General features: G+C 35.9%; 1 protein-coding gene across 5 annotated transcripts in view; it reads left to right on the top strand.

The window, feature by feature from the left end:
• The window catches only part of ncoa2 (nuclear receptor coactivator 2), a 337,105-nt gene extending 318,097 nt beyond the window's left edge, over nucleotides 1-19,008 (top strand). For 4 of the 5 annotated variants that reach the window (XM_051929406.1, XM_051929405.1, XM_051929401.1 and 1 more), the window contains exons 21-23: nucleotides 6,678-6,876; nucleotides 7,143-7,235; nucleotides 14,849-19,008. In XM_051929406.1, coding sequence (XP_051785366.1) covers nucleotides 6,678-6,876; nucleotides 7,143-7,235; nucleotides 14,849-14,860 — 304 coding nt within the window. In that variant the 3' untranslated portion in view covers nucleotides 14,861-19,008. The remainder of the gene's footprint in view (nucleotides 1-6,677; nucleotides 6,877-7,142; nucleotides 7,236-14,848) is intronic. The other variant, XM_051929403.1, reaches the window with a different exon arrangement.
• The last annotated feature ends 3,240 nt before the right edge of the window (nucleotides 19,009-22,248 follow it).

Here is a 22,248-nt window from a genome sequence, read left to right as displayed (position 1 = left end):
ACTTATATATATGTATGTGCATATGTGTGTGTATGTATGTGGAACATCATGTTACAATGAATATCTTTACAACGAAATTTTCATTATAACGAAGTATTTTTATGGTCCCGACAGTTATTCAAGAAGCTATTGAAATGATTGCAAATGCCTGGATGCAAGTTAAAGAAAGCATTGTAGCAACAAATACAGAATCTTATTACAATGGAATTTTCATTACAACGAAATATTTAGGTCCCTGGCAGTTCGTTGTAACGGAATTTTACCTGTATATGTACAGTATGTATATATATATGTATGTCTTTGCTTTATTAAGTTACTTTGCATTCCTTAATCACATGCTTGATCAACTTGTGAACAAGATTCTTCAGCTCTCCGTTGGCCATGCATTTAAACGCAATTTTAGTAGATTTAATAGAACTTATTTTAATATGTGTCACACATTTTTTATTTTTGGTTAAATTTAACTATCTTTTTGGAATGACCACAACTTTACTAAAATGTGTATCTCCAAAAATCGAGAGGTAAAAGTGGCTGAAGGGAATCTCAACACTTATGATCCCTGAAGCATACAAAAAGTCGTAATGCCGAGCCATCCTTAAATTCCCTTGCACCTCTTCATCAGCATCTTTGTTTTGCAAATGTGTCAATCAGCAGCAAGCAGCCTGATATTTCCCACCGATGCAGCTGAAGTTCTCCCAGCTCAAAATTGTTTATCTGGGCGTGAGGTGTCTGGAATTGTATAGGGTTAATAATATGTTATTATTTTGAATACATACATTTCATGTGTGTTCTGTATCTATAATCTGGGTAAATGTAGGATGACAGGAAATGCAAGGCAAGAAATGTTGAACACATAACCAAAACAAACTTTTTTCGTGTTATATTAATAATTGAAAAAATGTTGATGTGAAGTGTATAATGTGTGAAGACTGAAGTCCAAATATTTAATAAACACTTTCACAAAAGGTATAACAAACCAAGTACGCTTTTATTCAAAAATATAACCAAAGAAAAAGAGATCATTCATAAATTGTTCAATATTTCTTTTCTTGCTTTTCCTGTCATTCTTCATTTACCCAGATCGTTGTAGACATGGAACACACATGAAATGTATGTATTCCAAATAAGAATATATATTCACCCTATACAATTCCTACACACACACCCAGATAAACGGACTTGAGCTGGGAGAACTTCATCTGCATAGTTGGGGGATGAGATAGCAGGCTGCTCGCTGCTTATGCTGATTGACACATTTGCAAAACAAAGATGCTGATGAAGAGGTGCAAGGGAATTTAAGGTGGGCCTGGCATTCTGTCTATTTTTTTACGTGGTTCTTTTAGGGTTGCCCAGTACTGAAACCCCCAGTTTTGTTTTGTTTTTTAAACCATGCGGTACCAGCATTCTGGGAATTTTGGTGCAAAAAGTAAATAGTCATTTTGAAAGACCTTGTGCTTAGCTCTTAGTTCTTCCCTGCTCCCATGTCCTGCAGACTCCATGGGGGATAAACCCTCATCCCCCACAATGCACTACTGCAGTTTTTCCTTAAATTGTAGATCACAACCCAATGTTTGTGATGGATTGCCACATGGCTGTATAGTAAAATTACAAAAGTTCATTCAAATGTGTCTGTGCCAAGTGTTATGCCCGCGACGGTTTATCACACTTTTTTTATTGTGTCAGTATGTGAAATAACATCATTGACACATAATAGAGAGCTTTTGTTCCCATGGTACAAAATATTTTCCTCAACTACAATCTCACAGCCTATTAAACAGTCAATCTGATAAGAGTTAACAGCAAAGACTCATATAAGAGAGGAGGAATTAACAGAGAAATTCATGAGGTAACGAGACTATGGATCTGGAAATTGAAATATCAAAGTGAAAAAAAAACGTGACAAGAATAACACAATTTTAAGTGTGTCATGAAGGATGAGAGAATTGGGTGGGAGAATATATGGTCAGGTCCATAGATTTTTGGACAGTGACAGAATTTTCATAATTTTGGATCTGTACACCACCACATTTGAAGATAAGTACACTTTCAGCTTTAATTCAAGGGGTTTAACAAAAATATTGTATGAGCTGTTTAGAAAAGACACAGTTTTCTACATGGTCCCTCTATTTGGACAAATTAACATAATCATAAAAATAATGATCATTTTCAATATTTGGTTGTAAAACTTTTAACACAGTTACTGCCAGAAGTCTGGAACCCATGCTCTTCCCTGGCATGAAACATACTGCTTCTCACTAATATCACCTCCCTTCTTAACCTAGCTTCCACTACTCTTTCCAAATAGTCATACTGTGGCTCATCAATTTTATCCCCCATCCCAATTGTTCTTAAAAATCGGTACCGCCACATCATCCAACCTTCTCTCAATCTCTTCATTCATCAGCCTCTTAAAGTACTCTTTCCATCTGCTCAACACACTCTTCTCGTTTGTGAGTACGTTTCCATCTTTATCCTTTATCACCCTAACCCGCTGCACATCTTTCTCAGCTCAGTCCCTCTGTCTAACCAGTCGGTACAGGTACTTTTCTCCCTCCTTTAGTGTTCAGCCTCTCATACAACTCACCATACTCCTTTTCTTTAGCCTTCACCACCTCTCTCTTCACCTTAGCTTATCTCCTTGTACTCTTGCCTACTTTCTCCATCTCTCTGACTATCCCACTTCTTCACCAACCTCTACCTCGGTATACTCTCCTGTACTTCCCCATTCCACCACCAGGTTTCCTTTTCCTCCTACCTCTGTCCAGATGTCACGCCAAGCACCCTTCTTGCTGTCACCCTTACTACTTCTGCTGTAGTTGCCCAACTATCTGGCAACTTTTCACTGCCACCCAGTGCCTGTCTTGCCTCCTCCCTGAACTCAACCTTGCAGTGTTCTTTTTTCAACTTCCACCATTTGATCCTTGGCTCTGCCCTCAATCTCCTCCTCTTCCTGATCTCCAGCGTCATCCTACAGACTACCATCCTATGCAACCTATATACACTTTCCCCTGCCATCTCTTTGCAGTCTTCAGTCTCCTTCAGATTGACCCTCCTGCATAGGGTATAATCTACCTGTGTGCATCTTCCTCCACTCTTGTACATCACCCTATGTTCCTCCCTCTTCTGAAAATTCTTACTCACCACAGCTGTGTCCATCCTTTTCGCAAAATCCACTGTCATCTGACCTTCTTCATTCCTCTCCTTGACACCATACCTACCCATCACCTCCTGATCCCCTCTGTTCGCTTCACCAACATGTCCATTGAAATCTTCTCCAATCACCACTCTCTGTCCCTTGGGTACACTGTCCATCACTTCATCCAGCTCACTCCAGAAATATTCTTTGTCGTCCATCGCACACCCAACTTATAGAGCATATGCACTAACAACATTCATCATCACATCTTTAATTTCCATCTTTCATAATCCTCACTGATGCTCTTTTTTCACCTCCAAAACACTCTTGACATACTGTTCCTTCAGAATAGCCCCTGCCCTGTTTCTCCTCCCATCCACACCATGATGGAAAAATTTGAATCCACCTCCGATCCACCTGGCCTTACTCCCCTTCCATTTAGTCTCTTGCATGCACAATATATCAACCTTCCTTCTCTCCATCACATCAGCTAACTCTCTCCCTTAACTAGTCATACTTCCAACATTCAAAGTTCCTACCATCAGTTCCACTCTCTTTACTTTCCTTCTCTTCTCCTCCCTCCAGACACATCTCCCCCTGTTCTTCTCCTCCTTCAGCCAACAGTAGCCTAATTTCCGCCAGCACTCTGTTGGCGAACAGTACTGGTGGAAGCCGTTGTTAACCCGGGCCTTGGCCGATCCAATATGAAAATCTCTATTGTTGTCCACATATTGATCTGGTAAAATGTTACACCAGATACCCTTCTTGACGTAACCCTTCCCAATATGGGCTTGGGGCCAGCATGAAGAAACACTGGTTTGTGAATCCCCTGTGGCGGGGGTGATAAAAAAAAATAGAATGGTAAAAGGATAAAGTTTTCTTTGTAAAATAGCAGACCATATTGTCTGTGCCTCAATCACCTGCGTTTACAGTTACGCCTTTTCTTTCTTTTTTTTGTACTTTTAGAGCACAGTATGGAAAAGACAGAGCCATAACTGTTTTCTTTATTTACATTTTAAGAAGCCTATGGCTGTCATGTTTTTTCTGAATGGGTAAAATTGTGAGGGCCAAGTGCATGTATAGTCTGGGCACCCACATCTTGGCATGTCAATAGGACCAAATGTGTTTGAACAGTTTGAGCACATTTTCAGCTTCCGACTCTACCGTGTAGTGTGAGTAGTCACATGATTACAATTTCTAAAAATTGCACAAGACTCCACGGTGGTAAAAGACCATGTACAAAAATGTCCTCCCTTCAATATTCTGAAGACATTGCTTTGGGGGCTCAAATTTTGATGTACTGCAGAATTGAAATGGTAACTGTAGCTTGTAGCAATGTAGAGTGTTGCTCAATTTTGTGGCTCATGGATAGGTTCATGATTAGGCGACTGGGGAGGGTTTAGTTTGCTGGGGCAGAGAGGGAGTTGGGAAGATGGGGTTATCAGGAGTTGTACATTATTTGCTTCAGAACTAGTTTGATGCTGGTATCAATACCAAAGTCAAAAGTTTAGCACCAAACTAATTTGCAGACCAGTGTTTCTGAATTCTAATTGCAAAAATAAGTTATTCCACTTTGCCTTTGTGATGCTTATTTTACAGTTCGGAAGTTCTCAAGTTCAAGAACAGTGATCGTAATACATTATCATTGTTTAAAGTTAAGTATGATACCAGTGAGTCAAGCCAAAGAGTGCAGCACCTAATTTCAAGCTTTCGAATTTGTATCTGTGCTACAATTCTTTTTACTGTATGTTTTATCAAATTAAACACTTTAGATATAGTCTAGAATTATGGTGTGTAATTTAACAACAAGAGAAACATCAATCATACAGAATCTATTCAGTCTCTTATAAGTATTAATGTAATACAAACATGATTTACATGCATCAGTTTATACTTCAGTCTGATTATTTTAATTTGGCTCTTTGGTGAAGGCTACTGCCTCAGAGATTCAGAGTTTTAGGTTCAAAGAACTAACATTTCTTTATGGAGTTTACACATTCTTGACATGTCTATTTGCGTTTTTCTTGAGGTACTCGAAGATTTTCTTGCACATTCCAAAGATGACTTATGTTATTTGGTACCTTTAAATTGGCGTGTTGCAAGTGATCTACTTTTCTATCCATGCCTTTTTATTGTCTGGTCATGTAGCAGGAATAACCATTTGTTTTGTCTGTGTGCCTGTCTTAAAAAATGCAGAACAATTTAAAACTGAACAGGACATTCAGGCCTTCAAACTCATCATTTCCCTTTTAACACCTTAAAAAAGTCATTTTTGTTTATTTTGTTCTCTAAGGTTCCACTCTGTACTGCACTAATTGCCAACTTATTCCAATATATCTGTGGTTCTCTTGTCGGTTTAAAAAAAAAAAAAACTTTCTAACATTTCAGTGAAAGATACCTTACATGTTTCAATGTTTCTCTGTGTTCTTGTTGAAGAATTCATTTTTAAAGTAACTGCTAGGATCTGTAATAATTCTGTTTATAATTGTGAATACTTTCAGTAATGTCAAATCTTAATCTCAGTTTAATGTTGGTTGGCTTAAACTGATTCAGCTACTTCAGTATTTCCTCATTGTCCATGTCTTTCATCCCAGGACTCAGTCGTGTTGCTTCTCTTTGGACCTTCTGAAGTTTTTTGCAATCTGAAATGTAAATATTATTAAAGGTGTCCCCTCCCTAGTCTGTTACATACCTTAAGCTTAACCTTTCTCATACTCCGCACATCTTACTATGTATCTTTTTAGCATCTTATTAGCCAAAGGCTTTTGTACTCTTTTTATATGTAGACAGTGATGAGTCCACTATGGCTCCTAGGTCTTTCTCTCCTTCTCATAAGATGTACTTGCCAAATTTCAAACCTCCCACTGTGTATATTAAAACAATTACTCCCTAGATTAGATTAAGTTGGTTAGGAAATTGAGTTGTGTAAAGCTGATTTATGTAACATCATGTGGCACCCCTTCTTTTTAATGGTGTTAAATATAGTAATTGTTTTCTTTTTTAATTTACCAGAAACAAGCTGCACTTAAAAAAATGTGACAGTTAACATTTATTAAAAGTTTCTGGGGGTTGAAAATTGCATCTTAGGTGCATCTGGCAAAGACTTTAATCTTGAAATATTATTTTCACTATATCCCATCATAAAAATAGCACTAAACATTTCTTCATGCACACTGAATGCTTATATTAACTAGTCTAACATTTGTATAAACTAATAACCTAAGCAATTTTATACCTCAAATTTGGAAACAAGGAATAATATCTTTTGAGCTGGAAAAGTGGAAAAAGTATATTGTTATAAATTAATTTAAATTGTGGTCTGCAGTGCAGTAGTATATAAGTATTTTTTTAATACTGAAAGCTAAATTTAAAATATGTCTGGCAATATATTAAAATTAATATTTATTTTGATTGTAACAATATTGGCGCTAATTTTGTTGATTATTGTTACAGTTTACAATTCTGCCTTCTTTATGAATGTATACTTATTGTTTTTCAATTTGATACTTAGATTTAAATGCTCCCTGTATATTTTTGTCAGTTTGTTTCCACAGCAGTCCTCTCCTCAGTTTGGTCAACAGACAAACGCCAGCATGTACAGCAACAATATGAACATCAATGTATCCATGGCTACGAACTCTAGCAGCATGAACAATATGAACCAGATGTCGAGCCAGATTAACATGTCATCGATGACCTCTGTGCCTGCTACAGGCTTGACCTCAATGGCTTCCGAGCAAGTAAATACCTATGCATGTTTTGCATCTATATCTAGCCCATGGTTATGTATTTCAAATAAATTACCTGATGGAAGAGTGAAAAAGTGGCAATCTAATTAACATTTTGACTTGTGTATAATAGGAAACACATACATGTTGTTCTTGACACAGCCTGGTATATATTGTGTCAGTACTATGTTAATCTTCCAAAACCATTTACAGTCTGTTTTATTTATTTTTTTTAATTGCACTTTCTAATCTCCTTTCCTAATTGTACGTTTTTCTAGCAAATAAATGAATCTCCTATAAGAGGAGGGAGCTTGTTTTCAAACCAGTTGCCTGGAGATGATATGATTAAACAAGAAGGAGATGCATCTCGGGTAAGGGAAATAGAAATACATAAGCACATTTAATAAAACACATTATTCCTCCCCTTACCTTTCTGGATGGATTTCTAGTCCATATAATGTGATCAATAACAAAATTTTAAAGAGTGGTTTAGTTGCACCAGATAATTTCAAATTCTTCTCTGTTCACATTACAAAACGACTACCACTGCAATTACTATGTATGTTTTGTTTTTTTTTGGATTGGTCACAGGTCTTTGATCTGAAGTGTAGTTGCATGCACTCTCCTATGTTCTAATGTTTTTTAAAATAAGTTGTGAGTTTCACATAATAAATATTCTTTAGTCTAATAGTTCCATGTGTCCTGCTTCAACTCTGGCACTCAGTAAGGACATAATTGGTCATTCAGACTAAAGTCTTTAGGCCAAACTGATTCAATAAACATTTGTAAAGTTAGAGACACTTTCTGCAAACTATTTTGTGAAAAAAGTTACAGTACATCATATGATATGCCATTTTACCCCAAGGATGTGGTAAAGTGTAATATAAAATATCAATCCCTCCATCTTCCAAACCTGCTTTATGCCTGAGCAGAATTGCAGGGAAGCTAGAGAATATCTCGGCAACCATAATGTGGAAGGCAGGAAAACCCCCTGAAAAAGACACCAGTTCATCTCACAGGATGAAAACACACACATGCGCGAGCGCGCACACACACGCACGCACACACACACACACACACACACACACACACAGTCTGATTGATGATGACTTAAACCTTAGTAACTACAATGGCGTTCGTAATGTTTGGGACAAAGACATTTTCCTTGATTTACCCTTCTGCTTCATAGTTTAAAAATACAAATCAAGGGTATTTGCATACATTTCAGTCACACTATTTAGAAGTGATGACGCTTTTTCTACATTGTTCCATTTGGTCCTATAAACAAAGCAAATTTTATTTATATACTTTCAGTTTTCAAGTAGGAAGACACTTTTTTTGGGTTTGATATTTAATTTCTATTCAGTCAGTTTTCATAAACAAAAGATTAATTGTGTTTGTGACAGCAATAAATCAATCTACTGTAGTCAATGTTTTAATATTTAGTAACTTGTGATTGTGAATTATGCAGTGCAGTACAAAGTTTTAACAATACTGTCATGTATGAAGATGGTTGATGTCACACATACATTGCTGAAGATGACTTATTGTAGTATTGCATTATTGTTCAGAGTTAACCACGTATCCTTGTGCAAAACAGGAATAGTGCATCTGTCCGTACAACACAGGGTATTTCATCTTTAAGTAAAAGCTAGTGAAGATTTAAGAGCTTACAGCTTTGGTTTATTTTTTTCTTGAAATATTTATGACTGTAAATTTTCAAGTGAAAAAAAAGTTTTCTCTTTATAAGAAGAAAAGTTAGATTAAAATTTGATTGTAAGTTATTTTGCTTTAATTTCATATTGAATGTTGCTTTTATTAAAATAAATGTACTATTTTTGTCATCCTCCTATATAAATATGTAAAATCATCAATAAACCTATTATAACATATTAGTAAGTTAGTATGTAAAGTTAAGTATGAATTGATCTTCAAAGGTTTTTTTTAATATAAAAAAAAAAATACTCAGAATTTTGATACTGTCCTAGAATACAAATTGAACATTAGTAATGTTGCAGGTTTTATTTTTTTTTTTTTTTTATCTTATGAATTGAAAATTTCAGGCTTACTGCAACAAAGCCTTGGGTTAAAAAGTAAGAGCACCTATTATTCTTGTAAGTTGGAATTTATTCTTACTTTGTAACAGCACAAAATAAGTAAAACTCAGGTTTTTTTCTTCTTAACAGTTCTCTCTTAAATGAAGCTTTACAGTGAATGTAAATGAAGTCCTCAATAAAGACAATAAAGTACCCCTGCTAGAAAAAGGGGTCTTATCCCAGTGCTCCTACAAAAAAATGTATCAAACCCCTTGTTAGTGTCCTGGAAACACTCAGTTGGTATAACCTCACCAAAAAGACAAGTTAATCTAAAGCTCTAGCAAATGAATGCGTCCTTTAGACATTTTTTGCAATGGTAAGACTGTAAGTGGTTCACAGAATTTCAGCCATCTCAAACAATTACGTGTCCTTATGCTGGTTAACATCAGTCTGGGAGGCTGTTTAAGAACAAGTGTTACAGTACAAGTTTACAAAATTGATTATCGCAAGTGAAGAGCTTTAAACCAAACAAAAAACAAAACTATAGTTAATCTTTCTTTAGTTACAAGGCCCTATCAGAGCCATTACCAATTAGAGAGAGATTTATAGAGCAAGAGAGTCTTCAAGCTGATCTTAAACACGGTGAGGGAGTTGGCAGCTTGTTCCACTACCTCAGAACTACACACGAACAGAGTCTGGATTAAGATTTGATGTTACGCAGAGGTGGCATCACCAGGCGTTGTTCACTACCAGACCAGAGCAGGGGCCTCATGCATAACGCCGTGCGTAGAACTCGCACTATAACATAGCGTAAGCACAAAAGGAGGAATGTGCGTATGCACAGAAAAATCCAGCTGCAGGAATCTGTACGTACACAAACTTCCACGTTCTTCCGCTACATACTTTTCACGCTGATCGGAATTTAACGCACGTGCATGCGCCTTCTGTCCCGCCCCAACTCCTCCCAGAATTACGCCTCTTTGAATATGCAAATCAAGATAAATAGCCCTTAACGGGAGCAGCTGAAAGAAGAAGAAGATGCATTGAGTGTAACAACGCTAAAGCAGTTATGGTATTTGGAATACTATGGCTATTCCCTGGACCATTATATTGCTGCAGGTTAATTACAATCAAATGCATTACACTAATAAACAATATGCAGATAGTTTCAGTGTATTTATAAAGCCGCGTCAGGAATGTGGGTCTAAGAAACAAAGGGTGACCACACAGGAACAGTAGCACTGCTTTGACGCTGGGTGCCGCCAGTCTGCAAAACTGAGCAGAGAAATTGCGTACACCAGGGCATGAGTTACCGTGGAAAAGTGCGTGGCTTTACGCCAAGTTTAGGTTTTATACATCGCGATTTGAGCGTGGAAATGTTCGTACGCAACATTTCTGTGCGTACGCACCGTTTATACATGAGGCCCCTGGTGAATAGCAGCATACAACTGAACAAGTTTCTCTGTGCACATAGGTGCTGACCCTTTAACGTCACTATAGGCAAGCATCAAGAATTTTAACTTGTGTGCTATTAAAGGGAGCCATTGTAGTGACCTGAAAAGAGGAGTGACATATGCCCTTCTCAGTTGGTTGAATACTAGATCTGCTGCTGAATTTTTAATCTGCAGCAGCTTGGTAGCACATACAGACACAGTTACCAGTAGGGAGTTATAGCAGTCTAGATGTGACAAGACCATAGCATACACCAGGAGTTGTATCTGACAGAGTATGAAGCATGGTCTGTTCTCGTGGCTGGTACTGTGCCAGTACCCTTTATATAGACCACAAACACATCCATCAAGATTGATATTCATCTCTGCTGCTCCTGGGAGGTCCTGTGTAGCAGTATTAGAAAATAATTCTAAATTTATGAAGAAACTGCAAAAGCACAAGTGCTTTGTATATCTTGGTCTATTTTTCAGGTACTTTTGACTCTCTAAAAACTGTGTGTCAACACTGTCGCATTCAGTTGCTGATCTGAGCCAGGCTCATGCCTCCATAAACCTTTAAATCATCATCTGTTTACCCCAGATGTGTGTTTACTTTATTGACATGTGTAAAATTAGGGTTCACCACTACTTATTATTTACTGACAATGCAGCACATTTTAATGTACATTGTAAACTAGCAGACACAATCCCTCTATGTAATAAAACCTTTTTTAAGAAACATTTGATACATGTTATTGTGGTTCTTTTTATAAACATAAACAAATATTCTACCCAAACTGAAAAGCCATGTTTGGAATACTGCCAAGCTAGCACCTCTAAATTTAATTAAAAAGAAGTGCATGTTTGAAAATCATTGTTGACTGCAACTTTATGTACTTACATTCACAGTGAAGGCTTTTAGTGTGTTGTTTTTCACATTAGTGAAATGTACTTTAGACAAAGCTGTGAATAATTTATTATAATGAACTTGTGTAATTCTGCTACCAGCAGTATTGTAGACAGGCTGAATTTACACAGGGGCTTGATATTAGAATTGTCAATGTAAGATTGATTCATACATTGTTTGCTCTCACTCTACACCCCCCTTTTATTTTTATTTATTGTATTCTTTGGTGCTATGCCTACTCAGTGTATGCATCCACTCTTGGCTTCACTTGCTAGATTTATTTACTTCTGATACTAGTTTCTAACACAATTTCCTCTTTGTCTTACAGTTTTAGAACTCTTCCTATATTGTAGTTTTCATTCTTTGATTAAATCTCAACAACAAATTTTTGGTTCTGTTTTATTTTAAATACTCTAAACAGTATTTGAACCATTCAGAGATTGAACTTCTCATCTCATCTTCTAAAACCGCTTTTCCTTGTGAATGTTGGAGTAGCAGCAGGCCAAGCAGGTCAGCCCAGACTTCATGGTCCCCAGCTAAAGATTCCAGTTTTTCCTGGGAATTCCCTGGTGTTTCCAAGCCAGCCGAGAGGAATAATTTCTCCATCTTATCCTGGGTCTGCAACAGGGCCTCTGACTGAAAGAATAAGACTGCAAGTACAAGTAGCAGAAATTAGGTTTCTTAGCAGGAGTGCTGGGCTGACACCTTCATGACAGGGTGAGAAGTTCAGTGTTACAAGGAAGTGCCTCAGAGTATAGAGTCTCTGCTCTTCTATATCAAGAGGAGGCAGCTGAGGTGGCTTAGGAATGTCATAAGGATGTCCCACAGGTGGTTTCAATTGAAATCGTTCCAGACATATCCTATTGTGCAGAGAGATGCACTAATGACTTTTAATGTTGAACTTTTTTTTTTGACAAAACCTATGAACTTTGCAAGCTAATGTCATCTGCTTTTTCCTGTCCGTGATTTATATTATCTACACAAATATTTTCAACTGTCAAAGAGTTTGTTCTTGTGATGTATGAGTTCAATTTAATGGTTAGTACACCAGACAATTTTACATCTTTTGTTTAGATCTTGAATTATGTGTTTTTTCTACAAAATATTAATCTTCAGGGTGACCTAAACACTTCAAAATACATAACTTTATTATATTTTTAATAATTTTGGCAAGTATAACATTTTTGTTGGTGCATTTCCTACTTGAAGAAAGTAGTCTTTTTTTCCATGTTAGTTTGTCAATTATTATACTTGTTAGCAAAAACATTTTCCACTGATTTTTTTTTTCTTAAGATTTTTTATTAGTGATTAGTGTTGTGTTGGCATTTGAAAAATTACCTGTTTTTGTAATTTAAGCTATGCTAGATGGTAAACATGTTGACTTTCCTGGTGGAGTTATTTGATTTGTAAAAATATGGTTGCTTTTATTTGTCTGATAACTTCTATTTCAAGCTAATTGCAAATTGCAAGTGTATATCACAACTTTAACAATCTGAAAAGTTGTAGGTCAAATGGTATACTCTGTCACTTAGTCATTCTGTGATAGGGATTGAACAGACATGTAGTTTATATTCTAGCACTTTAACCATTAAACCTCACTTTCAAGTTTACCATTTTTTGCTTCTGCATGTAAACTTACTTTTATATATATACTCAGTGGTGCTATAAAGGATTGATATAAAGAAAGCAGAAGTAAAGGCTTTTAAACCTCATAAAATAGGATGACTATTTAGCAGTACAATATTTAGACTGTGAAGTATTGAAGAGGTTTCGTAAGTAGTCTCTTGAATTGAAACAGACTTAAAAACGTGATTTTTGTATCAATTCCCAAAGTGCTATTGTAACTCACTAAAGTAAATAATTTAGCATGTAGCCATTAGCAAAACTTCATTTATATAAGAAGAGAACAGATAATGCATTAATGTGAAAATAGAGATCTATTTTTAAACATTTGCTTTATCACTGAGAGATATGTATTCAGCGTCCATTTTACTTGGTTGATAAAGAACTTGTACATTTGTTCTGTGCAGAAATATATTCTTTGTACTATACAGGTGTTTCAGATTTTATTATTATTGGTTTGGTGAGGTTATAGTTCAGCATCATTAATTTTAAGGATCTGTGCATAGGTTGACTTCACTTTGACAGATGACACTGTTCTTGTTTCACTGCTAAAAACAATTTGAGGTACACTAGCTACACAGACGAGTCCTTTCTTTGCTGCAGACAGATCCTAAAAATTGTAGTATTGGAAGCTGTAATTATTTTTGCATAATTGTTTTCATTAGCATCCTTGCATCAACATGCACTTGTACTAGTCTGCTTCCTCTGAACTTCACTATGGGGACTCCTCCCCAACCTATAAATATTAGAGGGACTAGGGGGCTTCGCCCGCCAACCCCTTGCCCCTGCCAGTGATACGTGCCGTTGTGAAGAGGGTAACTGAACGCACCCCAAGGATACGCGGCCACTTCTCCGAAGTCCCTCTTAAATGGTGATACAATGGGAAACAAGTAGTTTTTGTTTAACCTCCTCTTTGCTCGATCAGCTGCTGGCTTGCTGCTGCTTCTGTGTGATTTGCACTTTGTTCACCTACCCCTTCTCCCCCCACCAGCGATACGTGCTGTTGTGAAGAGGGGGACTGAACGCACCTCAAGGAGACGCAGTAGCTCTTCTGAAACCCCTCTTAAAAGGTGATACAATGGGAAATAACAGTTGTTTTTTTTACCTCTTCTTTGTAAGTTCAACTGCTGGATCGCTGCTGCTGCCGTGTTGCGTGATCTGCATTTCGTGTCTCTTCTCCCCTACACACCCTCAAACACTATTCTATCTCTTTTCACTGTTCCGTTATTTCACCGAGTAATATTTTCCATTTGTTTGCGCTAATGCGATCTTTACTCTCCTTTTTTTGAGACTTTCGAATTTTCCTACTTCCATTATCTCTAACCTGCTCTGCATGTGTATCACGGGACTTGCTTCCAAAGGTTGTAAGTATGACGTGACTTGACTGTCTCGCGGGACGTAAAAGTGTCTCTGTCTGTCTGTCTCTCTTCAAAAGATCACATCTTGTCACAAGTTTTTTTTATTTGTAATAGATATTAAACAATTATCTCACAGTATGATATTTACTTTAGTTTTGGTTTCATTATATAATACATTTTCAGTAAGTCATTACCCATCATTAACAAGGCAGATTTACCTTCAGCTTTCTTACTTACATTTAATTTCCCCAGCACTTATTAAAGTACATTGACTAACATTAATAGATGCCTTACAGATTGCCCTGAAGTTCAAGCAGCAAAAAATTAAAAGGCCCAATGAAAATATCAGTAGGTATCAGCATTAACAGTCTTTAAAGGATAAAACTATATAAATAGTCACTTCCTCTTATCTCCCCACAGCCACTGTAAATACAGTTTTATGTTTAAAATCGGTTGCCACTTTTTGCTAGATTTATAAACTGGCCAGCTTGTTTCACATTTTAGAACCCATTTATTTCAGGATAGTGGGAACATAACTGAATAACTGTGTAATATTTAAATTTCACCCTGCATGTTTGTTTTCTTTAAAATTTATTGAAGCTTGTTTCTTGTTCTCTTTTTATTTTATAGAAATATTGTTGACCCTAATGTCATCTCAAGCCTCTTTATCTGACAATTCAGTAGACTCTGTGACAGGCATTTAAAGCATTGAGGTTCACGTGCTAATGGATCAACCAGATGGAAGACAACTTTGCCAGACCTGCATAGATTGGCTTTGGAAACAGAACCTCTAGTTATTCCCTGAAACAGAGGGAACCAATGCAAACATATGGCAGCAAGAGGAAGAGAAACAACAATGGATCCCATGCTACTTCTCTTCTGTATGAAGCATCCACAACTTATTCTACGTCTCAAGTATGCATAATTGAATGCCAATCAGTCTGTTCATTGCATTCACCGTAGTGTGACTTAGGTCTCCCTTGAACAACAGGTTTATGGTGGCACCAGAATCCTCTTCAGATGAATGTATTCCTTTCTGGGGATGAATGCCACAGCCCTGCTCACTTACAAAGTACAGTTTGCTGATCTATATAATTTTTCCTTTTTTTTTTCCTTTATTTTCCTGTCTCTAGCGGGTGTGAAGAGTTTGAGCCATTTTTTTTTTTTTTTTTTTTTTTTTTTTTTTTTTTTTAATTATGGGCAGCAATTAAGACTTAAGCCTCTTGCTTAGCAGGGTTTGTTGGGGGGGGGGGGGGGGGGGCGGGGGGAGTGAAATTGAATAAGCTCTCTGGATTAATAAATGAGTTTCAGACTTAAAATAATGCTTTTAAGACTATGTGCGATTTTGTAAAATTGTTCTAATAGTTTCTATTTCAAAGCCAGACTAATATAGTTATCAGAGCGTTTGGTAGTAGATAATATATAAATATATTTGGTTTGTCTTGTATAGAATTATGCGCTTTTTGTTTGTTTTTTCCTTAGTTTGTTTTGTTCTTGTTTCTGTTTTTTTTAAACAGTATTGACCAGCTCTCCAGTACCGTGTACAGGAAATGTAATTAAATTAAAAGGTTAATGCTGTTGGTTAGGGTTTTGTATCCAGAGTTAATTGCTAAAAACTCCGTGTTGTGTTTTTTGCACACCCCTCCATGTCACACTGTCTGAAGCATGTTATTTTTCGTTACACCCAATGTCCTGACTCTGCTATTTCATCTTTGAGAAGATTAGAGTGTCCCGTGTGAGACATAGGTTGTGAAACTCTGCACACCCCTCAGCTCCAGTGATTATTCTTTTTCTGCAAGTGAGGATATTTACACAGTTTTGTATATAAATTAATTTAAATAGTGTAACATTTTAATTCTGTTGTAATACCTGCACTTAGAACTGACAATAGTGTGCTACGCATTATTAAAATTGAGAGAAGTGCAGCACCAGGGCTGAGTGTTTCAGATTATAGCTGAAAGTGTCCCCATCAACAGCAACTGTCTTTTGGTTGTAATTAAAAAGGAAAAAAAAGTCCAGACAGATTTCTTGTTTTGGCATATAAAACAATGAGAGAGAAAGTAATTAAAAAAAAAAAAAAACAGCCATAACTCAATTTCTAAATATTAAGAGTGTATTTTTTAACTAAGTTGTACGGTGTGTTTAAAAATGATTACTACTAGGTACACAAAACTAACTGTTCTGATGTATGTAACCAAGCAATAACTACTTGAGAATCTTTGTTTTACAATTTTGTACAGTTTTCTGGTAAGTTAATATCACTGGCCTAGAAAACATGGTACTTCAGTATTAAACACAGCTACCTTTTTAACTTTGTCAAATCAAGGAGATGTTCGTGGTTTCCCTCAGTAACTATGGTCAGTGCCGTTGGAAGAAGTGTTTATTCAATTAATATTGCTTTTTTTTTTTTTTTTAAATTTCATTTTGTTTGCCTGGCAGTTTACAGTATGACCTCCATCCCGCTTATTCCTAATTAATTATTCCTGACTTTGTTTTGTTTTGAATTTAAAGTCCACTGTTCATGGATTCTGTCAAATCAGTACACGTCATTACTATGGACTTTACCATGAGCTGTTTTTCTTTCCTCTAAATCATGACTAGTTAATAAGAAGAATATTATTAGATGCCTCTGCACGTGCATTGTGCAGTTTTAGAAAGAATAGACCTGCAGTGAAATTCAGGGTTCATGTTTGTTTTACTTGTGTTTTTATGTGTGTGCATCAGTGTTTTTATTTTGTGGTTTAGAGAAATGTCTACACACCTCATTACCACCACCAGGAAAACAGTGTTTTTGAGCTGGTGGTTAATTTTTTTGTTCCAGATAACTTAACAGTGCCTTTGATGGCATAGTTAATATGTATAAAATACATAATATTAATGTACAGTATGTAGCAGGCAGGGGCCATATCCTCACTCCACATTTGAGCCCCTTTGCAACAAAAAGGTTGGAATTATTTGCACAGATAGTTGATTTTGTTTGTTTTTAGTACCTCATCTAGCACAAGTTCCAGCATTACTTCAATCAACAATACATCACATTAATGTCCCTGCACCATATGCTTTCTGCTCTGAGACTATAGTTGAAACAAGTCATGGAACCTGGTTACAAGCAGTTCAGAGTTCTTTCTTGACTGTTAACTTGGCTAGACAGAGTAACTGTGACAGGAGCAATGACTAGACATTAGTTAGCTAGTTGTCTTGAGTTTTGTAGCACATCTTTGTTGAATCATCCCTGAATAACCACTGGCAGGTCCATTTATTTAGAGTCAGATGAAACTTTGGTTTTGGAAACTGAATATTAAATATGCCCAACAAATCCCTTTAGGATTGGAGAGGAGAGAAACTTAAATATATGCATGCACTTTTTGATTTACATCTATGAAATGTAGCCTTCCCTTAACCAGTCTCTTTTGGTTTCAGGTAATGTACCAATTTTCAATAAATGATATAAAATTAACCATTCCATTTTGAAGATGCAAATGAATTTCTGTTGTTTATAAAAAAAAAAACAAAAAAAACTTTTTAGTAGTACATGAAGTCCTAGTTCTCCAACTTTTTTTTTTTTTATTTATTTATAATATGTCTTAGATGCTTTACTTTAGTTGCACCTGAGGGAAAGGAACAATACTGGAATTTTAAATATACTGGATTCAGCTACATAGTTTGTGTTTTATTTATTTTTTAAATCAAAAAGCATATAAATAAGTGGTATACAAAATAAAGTCAAGCCATGTTTAGTACATTGAGCAAAATGCAGCCATTTTTGATGGGCTTTATCTAGTTAAATATTTACAGATACATGTTTTACTAAGCTCACTTTTATTTACGGGGAAAATTAAAAAAAAAAAAATAGAGTAGTAAATTTTCAAAAACTAAACTGAGTTGTACAGCTCTGTTTGCAAAATCCAAAGAATACAGTATCATTAAAAATAAGCCATGAAGTGTTGGTGTGGTTTAAAAGCCTTTTTATAGTGTTTGTACCTGGGCAGTTGTGACTGGGAGCAAAGATCTTCTTTGCACAAAACTATTTAAAAAAAATCCTACAGGCTTTGATTAAATTTACCTACCTTTTTGTGTCTACTTTTGTTTTCTTTTTGAATTTTTGAAAAATCTTTGTTTTATATAGTCTGCCAATTTCGTAGAACAGGTAAAAGCTAAATGCAAGAACCTCAAAATGCTAAAACCTAGCATAATGCCTTAGATCTGGTTTTCTGTCTTGTATATTCCTACAGAAGTGTCTGTTGTATTATATTTGTATAGTGGATTGTGTACATTATTGAATGAGTGCATCATTTTTATTTTTATTTTTTTTTTGGCTGGTTACCAACTGCAGCTCTCCTGTCATTATCAGTCCATTGTTAATTTTCATGTTGGTTCTTTTTGTTTATTTGTGATCAGTTGTGGGTTATATTATTTGTACAATTGTTCATTTTAATGTCTGTGAATTATGTATGAGAAGATGATGCAAGGGTAAATCTAAGCAATATGTAAATTACATGGTTTTTCTGGAGAAAGCTTACAGTGTTGCAGGCGCAAAGATGTATTTTTTCCAATTGAATTCACACTAAACATCACCTTGTTCACCTGCATTGATGTCTGTAATCCTAGTGTGAGCATTTTATGCAAAGTTAGAAAAATTGAGAGAAATTTAAACACATTTATGCAAGTTGTTGACTAATATTGCTTTGCTGATGCTATTTGCTATGTGATGTTAAATAATGCCATTGTAAATAAAGAATTCTGTTATTGCAACATTTAATAAAATGTTTGAGTCAGGATTTTGAAAAGGAGAGCAAGTTTTCCACATGCTTAATGCTGAAAGCTGTTAATACTATTATCAGGATTTTCTTCCAGAATTTAATTCCATTTCTTTCTTTGAAGGTTGTATTTTTTTCTGCAATACTGATCTGATCCTGCACAAAGTAAAAACTTTGAAAACTGATTAACTTTACAAATATTTATATTGGTTTTAAGTATTAAGTACTTTTGGTCTGTGCAAATTTCTATAATGAATAGAAGATCAGAGCAAAGATCCTATGAAGAGGACTTTATTACTTCCCATTAGCCGGGCCAAAAGCTACTACTTTATTGCTTCTATCTATTACCACTACAACACTCCCTAACCATAGAAGTTACATCAGGTAAGAACAACAGCATTATTTTCTAGTATGTAAATAAAGTTATGATAAAAAAGCGTCTTTTTGTATAATGGTGTAGTTTGAGCAATGATTTATGGTTCGTTCTTTTTTGTTCTGGTTGGTACTATATAGAGGAGAGTTTGGGAAGGGAGAAAAAGGCACCAGAGTTGTGCTTTGTTTTCATTAGCTTAATTAGCAATATAAGCACATATGCCATTTGCTGACTTAAGTTGGTCCTTGTTCAGTATAAATCTAACCAACTTTGATTACTTAGGTTGAAACTGGCAGCACACAGATTTTTCAAATACTGTTATCCAAAGAAATTGTAGAAATCATCTGGAAAAAATGTTCTTAAAATGGTTACATAGCCATTTGAAAGGATAGTCATTTATGACCACAATCAGATTGTTGTTAAAATTAACAAACAGTGTGGCCAAGTGGAGGACAAAGATGATTGCTTCACTTTATAAAATGTACTCTTGTGCTACCAACTATTGTAGTACATTGGAACTAATCTTTTATAAGGATTTTATTAGTTTCAAATGATGCCAATAGATTTCATAAGTGCTGTTCTAACATTGCAAACAATTAAAAACAATTGTTGTATATGTAGCTCAAGACCATGAAAGCAGGCTATTCTAGAACTAAACCTCTAGAGGTTATAAGGCCCAGAAGACCACCCAGTCCCACCTGGGCATTTGCAGTGTTTAAATATGATTAGTTATTCATTCATATTTAGTGGTGTCTGTGAAGAATAACCATTATTCTGCTTGATGTATTGACACGTTCGTGAAATCGGCAACTGAATAACTTTTTTTTAATGTCTCTAATTAGGTAAGTTTCCAAATCACACTTCCACTGTAGTAGTGTAAATCTGTGACTCCATATTGCACAAAGCTGCAGCAACATTACATGGTACATGAATTTTAGTTACACATCTAAGGCTGTCAGATGTTAAATGGTAGAGCTGCTGTTGGGTCCAGTGGACCAAATTCAACTTTGAGCGAGCCCACCAACTATTTTTTGATCTAATGGTTTGCTTCTATGTCCCTAGACACACATGGTATTATTATGTGATGTGGTCAATTCAATCTAGCCAAACACCTGAAATAAAACAGATTCATATACCAGGCAGATGTTTAGTCTTCCCCAATCAGTGGATTAACTGATCCTTTTGTTTGTTTTTTTTTTTTTCCCCAAGTCATGCCTGGCTGTAGTTCTTACTGGACTTCATGTGTTGCATTTCCTACGGACTGCTGAGTGCACTTCAAGAGCAGCACTGTAGTCTCAATTAGGAGTCCAACTGTTAAACCTCTAGCACCCTTTAAAAACTAACTTGCACCATTGTGCAGTTTCTTCCTTCCTTGCACAAACTTATCAAGCTAATTAAGAAGGCAGGCTCAGTTTTGGGATGCACTCTGGACCCACTGGAGGTAGTAGTGGAGAGCATGAAATCCAAACTGATAACCATTATGTTCAAGACTGCACACCCTCTCTTTATCAGACTAAGTATGTGGCAAGAACAGCTATTGAGGGCCCTTTCATACTGATGTCAATATGCCTTTATAATTAATCATCAGCCTTTACGGTCGGTTACTGTCAGTAGCAAGATCAGAAGTTTTTTCTTTTTTGTAATTTGTGTGTGCTTTGAGGGGCTGGTTGTTTGTTAAAATATTTGTTTCCTGAGCTCAAAGCTGCCAAACCTATCTTTATTTTAATCCACTGACTAAAGAATTTTAAGCCACTGACTAAAGAACATTTACTTATTTACTTCTTCTTGGTTCTTTACAAATATTTTTAGAAGAAAAAAAAAGATTCAGTTCTACTACTGCTGTTTGTGAGCATGGATTTTCAGCTTTTGTGTTTTTGCTGCTTGATAGAAAACATGTTGACTCTGATTACTGTAGTGACAGAACTAAAGTGAGTGAACATAAATATCTAATATACCACTATATTTAAGGAGTGCAATATGTCTCTTAACAAAGCACTTCTTTCATTAAATGCTATTTTCACAATGAGGACGAACCATTGAACCTCATAGAAATACAAGAGCCTACAAATTCATAACGGCCTAGGAGAGGCAGCAGGTCTTTTATAAGGTCTTTTACAGAAGGCGACCCATTAAACTAAGCCCAGTAATGCTAGTTTCACTATGGTTGTGGAAATTAGAGATGAAAGCATTTTGCCAAAAATGTAAATGCCAATTGCTGCCTTCCAAAGAAACATTAACTTCCTCATGAATGTGCATCTTACTGACCAATCTGCCTAATGAAAAACAACAAAAAGATCCTGGCAAACAGTTAAACAAGTGAAGAAAGCATTACCCAGATCAAGTTCAAACTGCGTTTGTTAAGGGTAGACATCTGTTATTTAACCCTTTTGAATGATTGCTTGAAATAATATAAACCTCAACTGTGCAAATGTTGGTTTGCTGCTCAATAGACAAAAATCAAGGAAACCAATTCCAGGAGTTCTCTGCAAATACATGGGGAGGTAGTGGAGGCAATGAAATGTTACTTAAGCTATAAGGTCTCATTAGATAATGATTGCAGCAGGAAGGCTATGGCAATTTTGAGCAGGATATTAAACCGAAAAGACATCATTCTGTCAACAAAAATATGTATCATGGAAGTTACTGTCTTAGTGGTGATAATAGATGATTGTGAGAGATTGGCCATAAGGAAAGCAAAGAACCAGACAACTGACAATTTTGAACTGTTGTACTGGTGAAATTAGTATGGGTTTTCTGGAATGCAAGAAGATCAGACCTATCAATACTAAAGGAAGCAATACTGCTCACTGGAAGGACTTACAGTGCAGCTAAAATATGGCTCTGGATCTATCTATCAGTCTACTCTAATAATTCAACCACATAATGAAATGACCAGATTA

The sequence above is a fragment of the Erpetoichthys calabaricus genome, chromosome 6 (genome assembly GCF_900747795.2).
Source record: "Erpetoichthys calabaricus chromosome 6, fErpCal1.3, whole genome shotgun sequence".
Classification (NCBI taxonomy): domain Eukaryota; kingdom Metazoa; phylum Chordata; class Cladistia; order Polypteriformes; family Polypteridae; genus Erpetoichthys; species Erpetoichthys calabaricus.
This window is presented reverse-complemented; position numbering and strand designations above follow the sequence as displayed.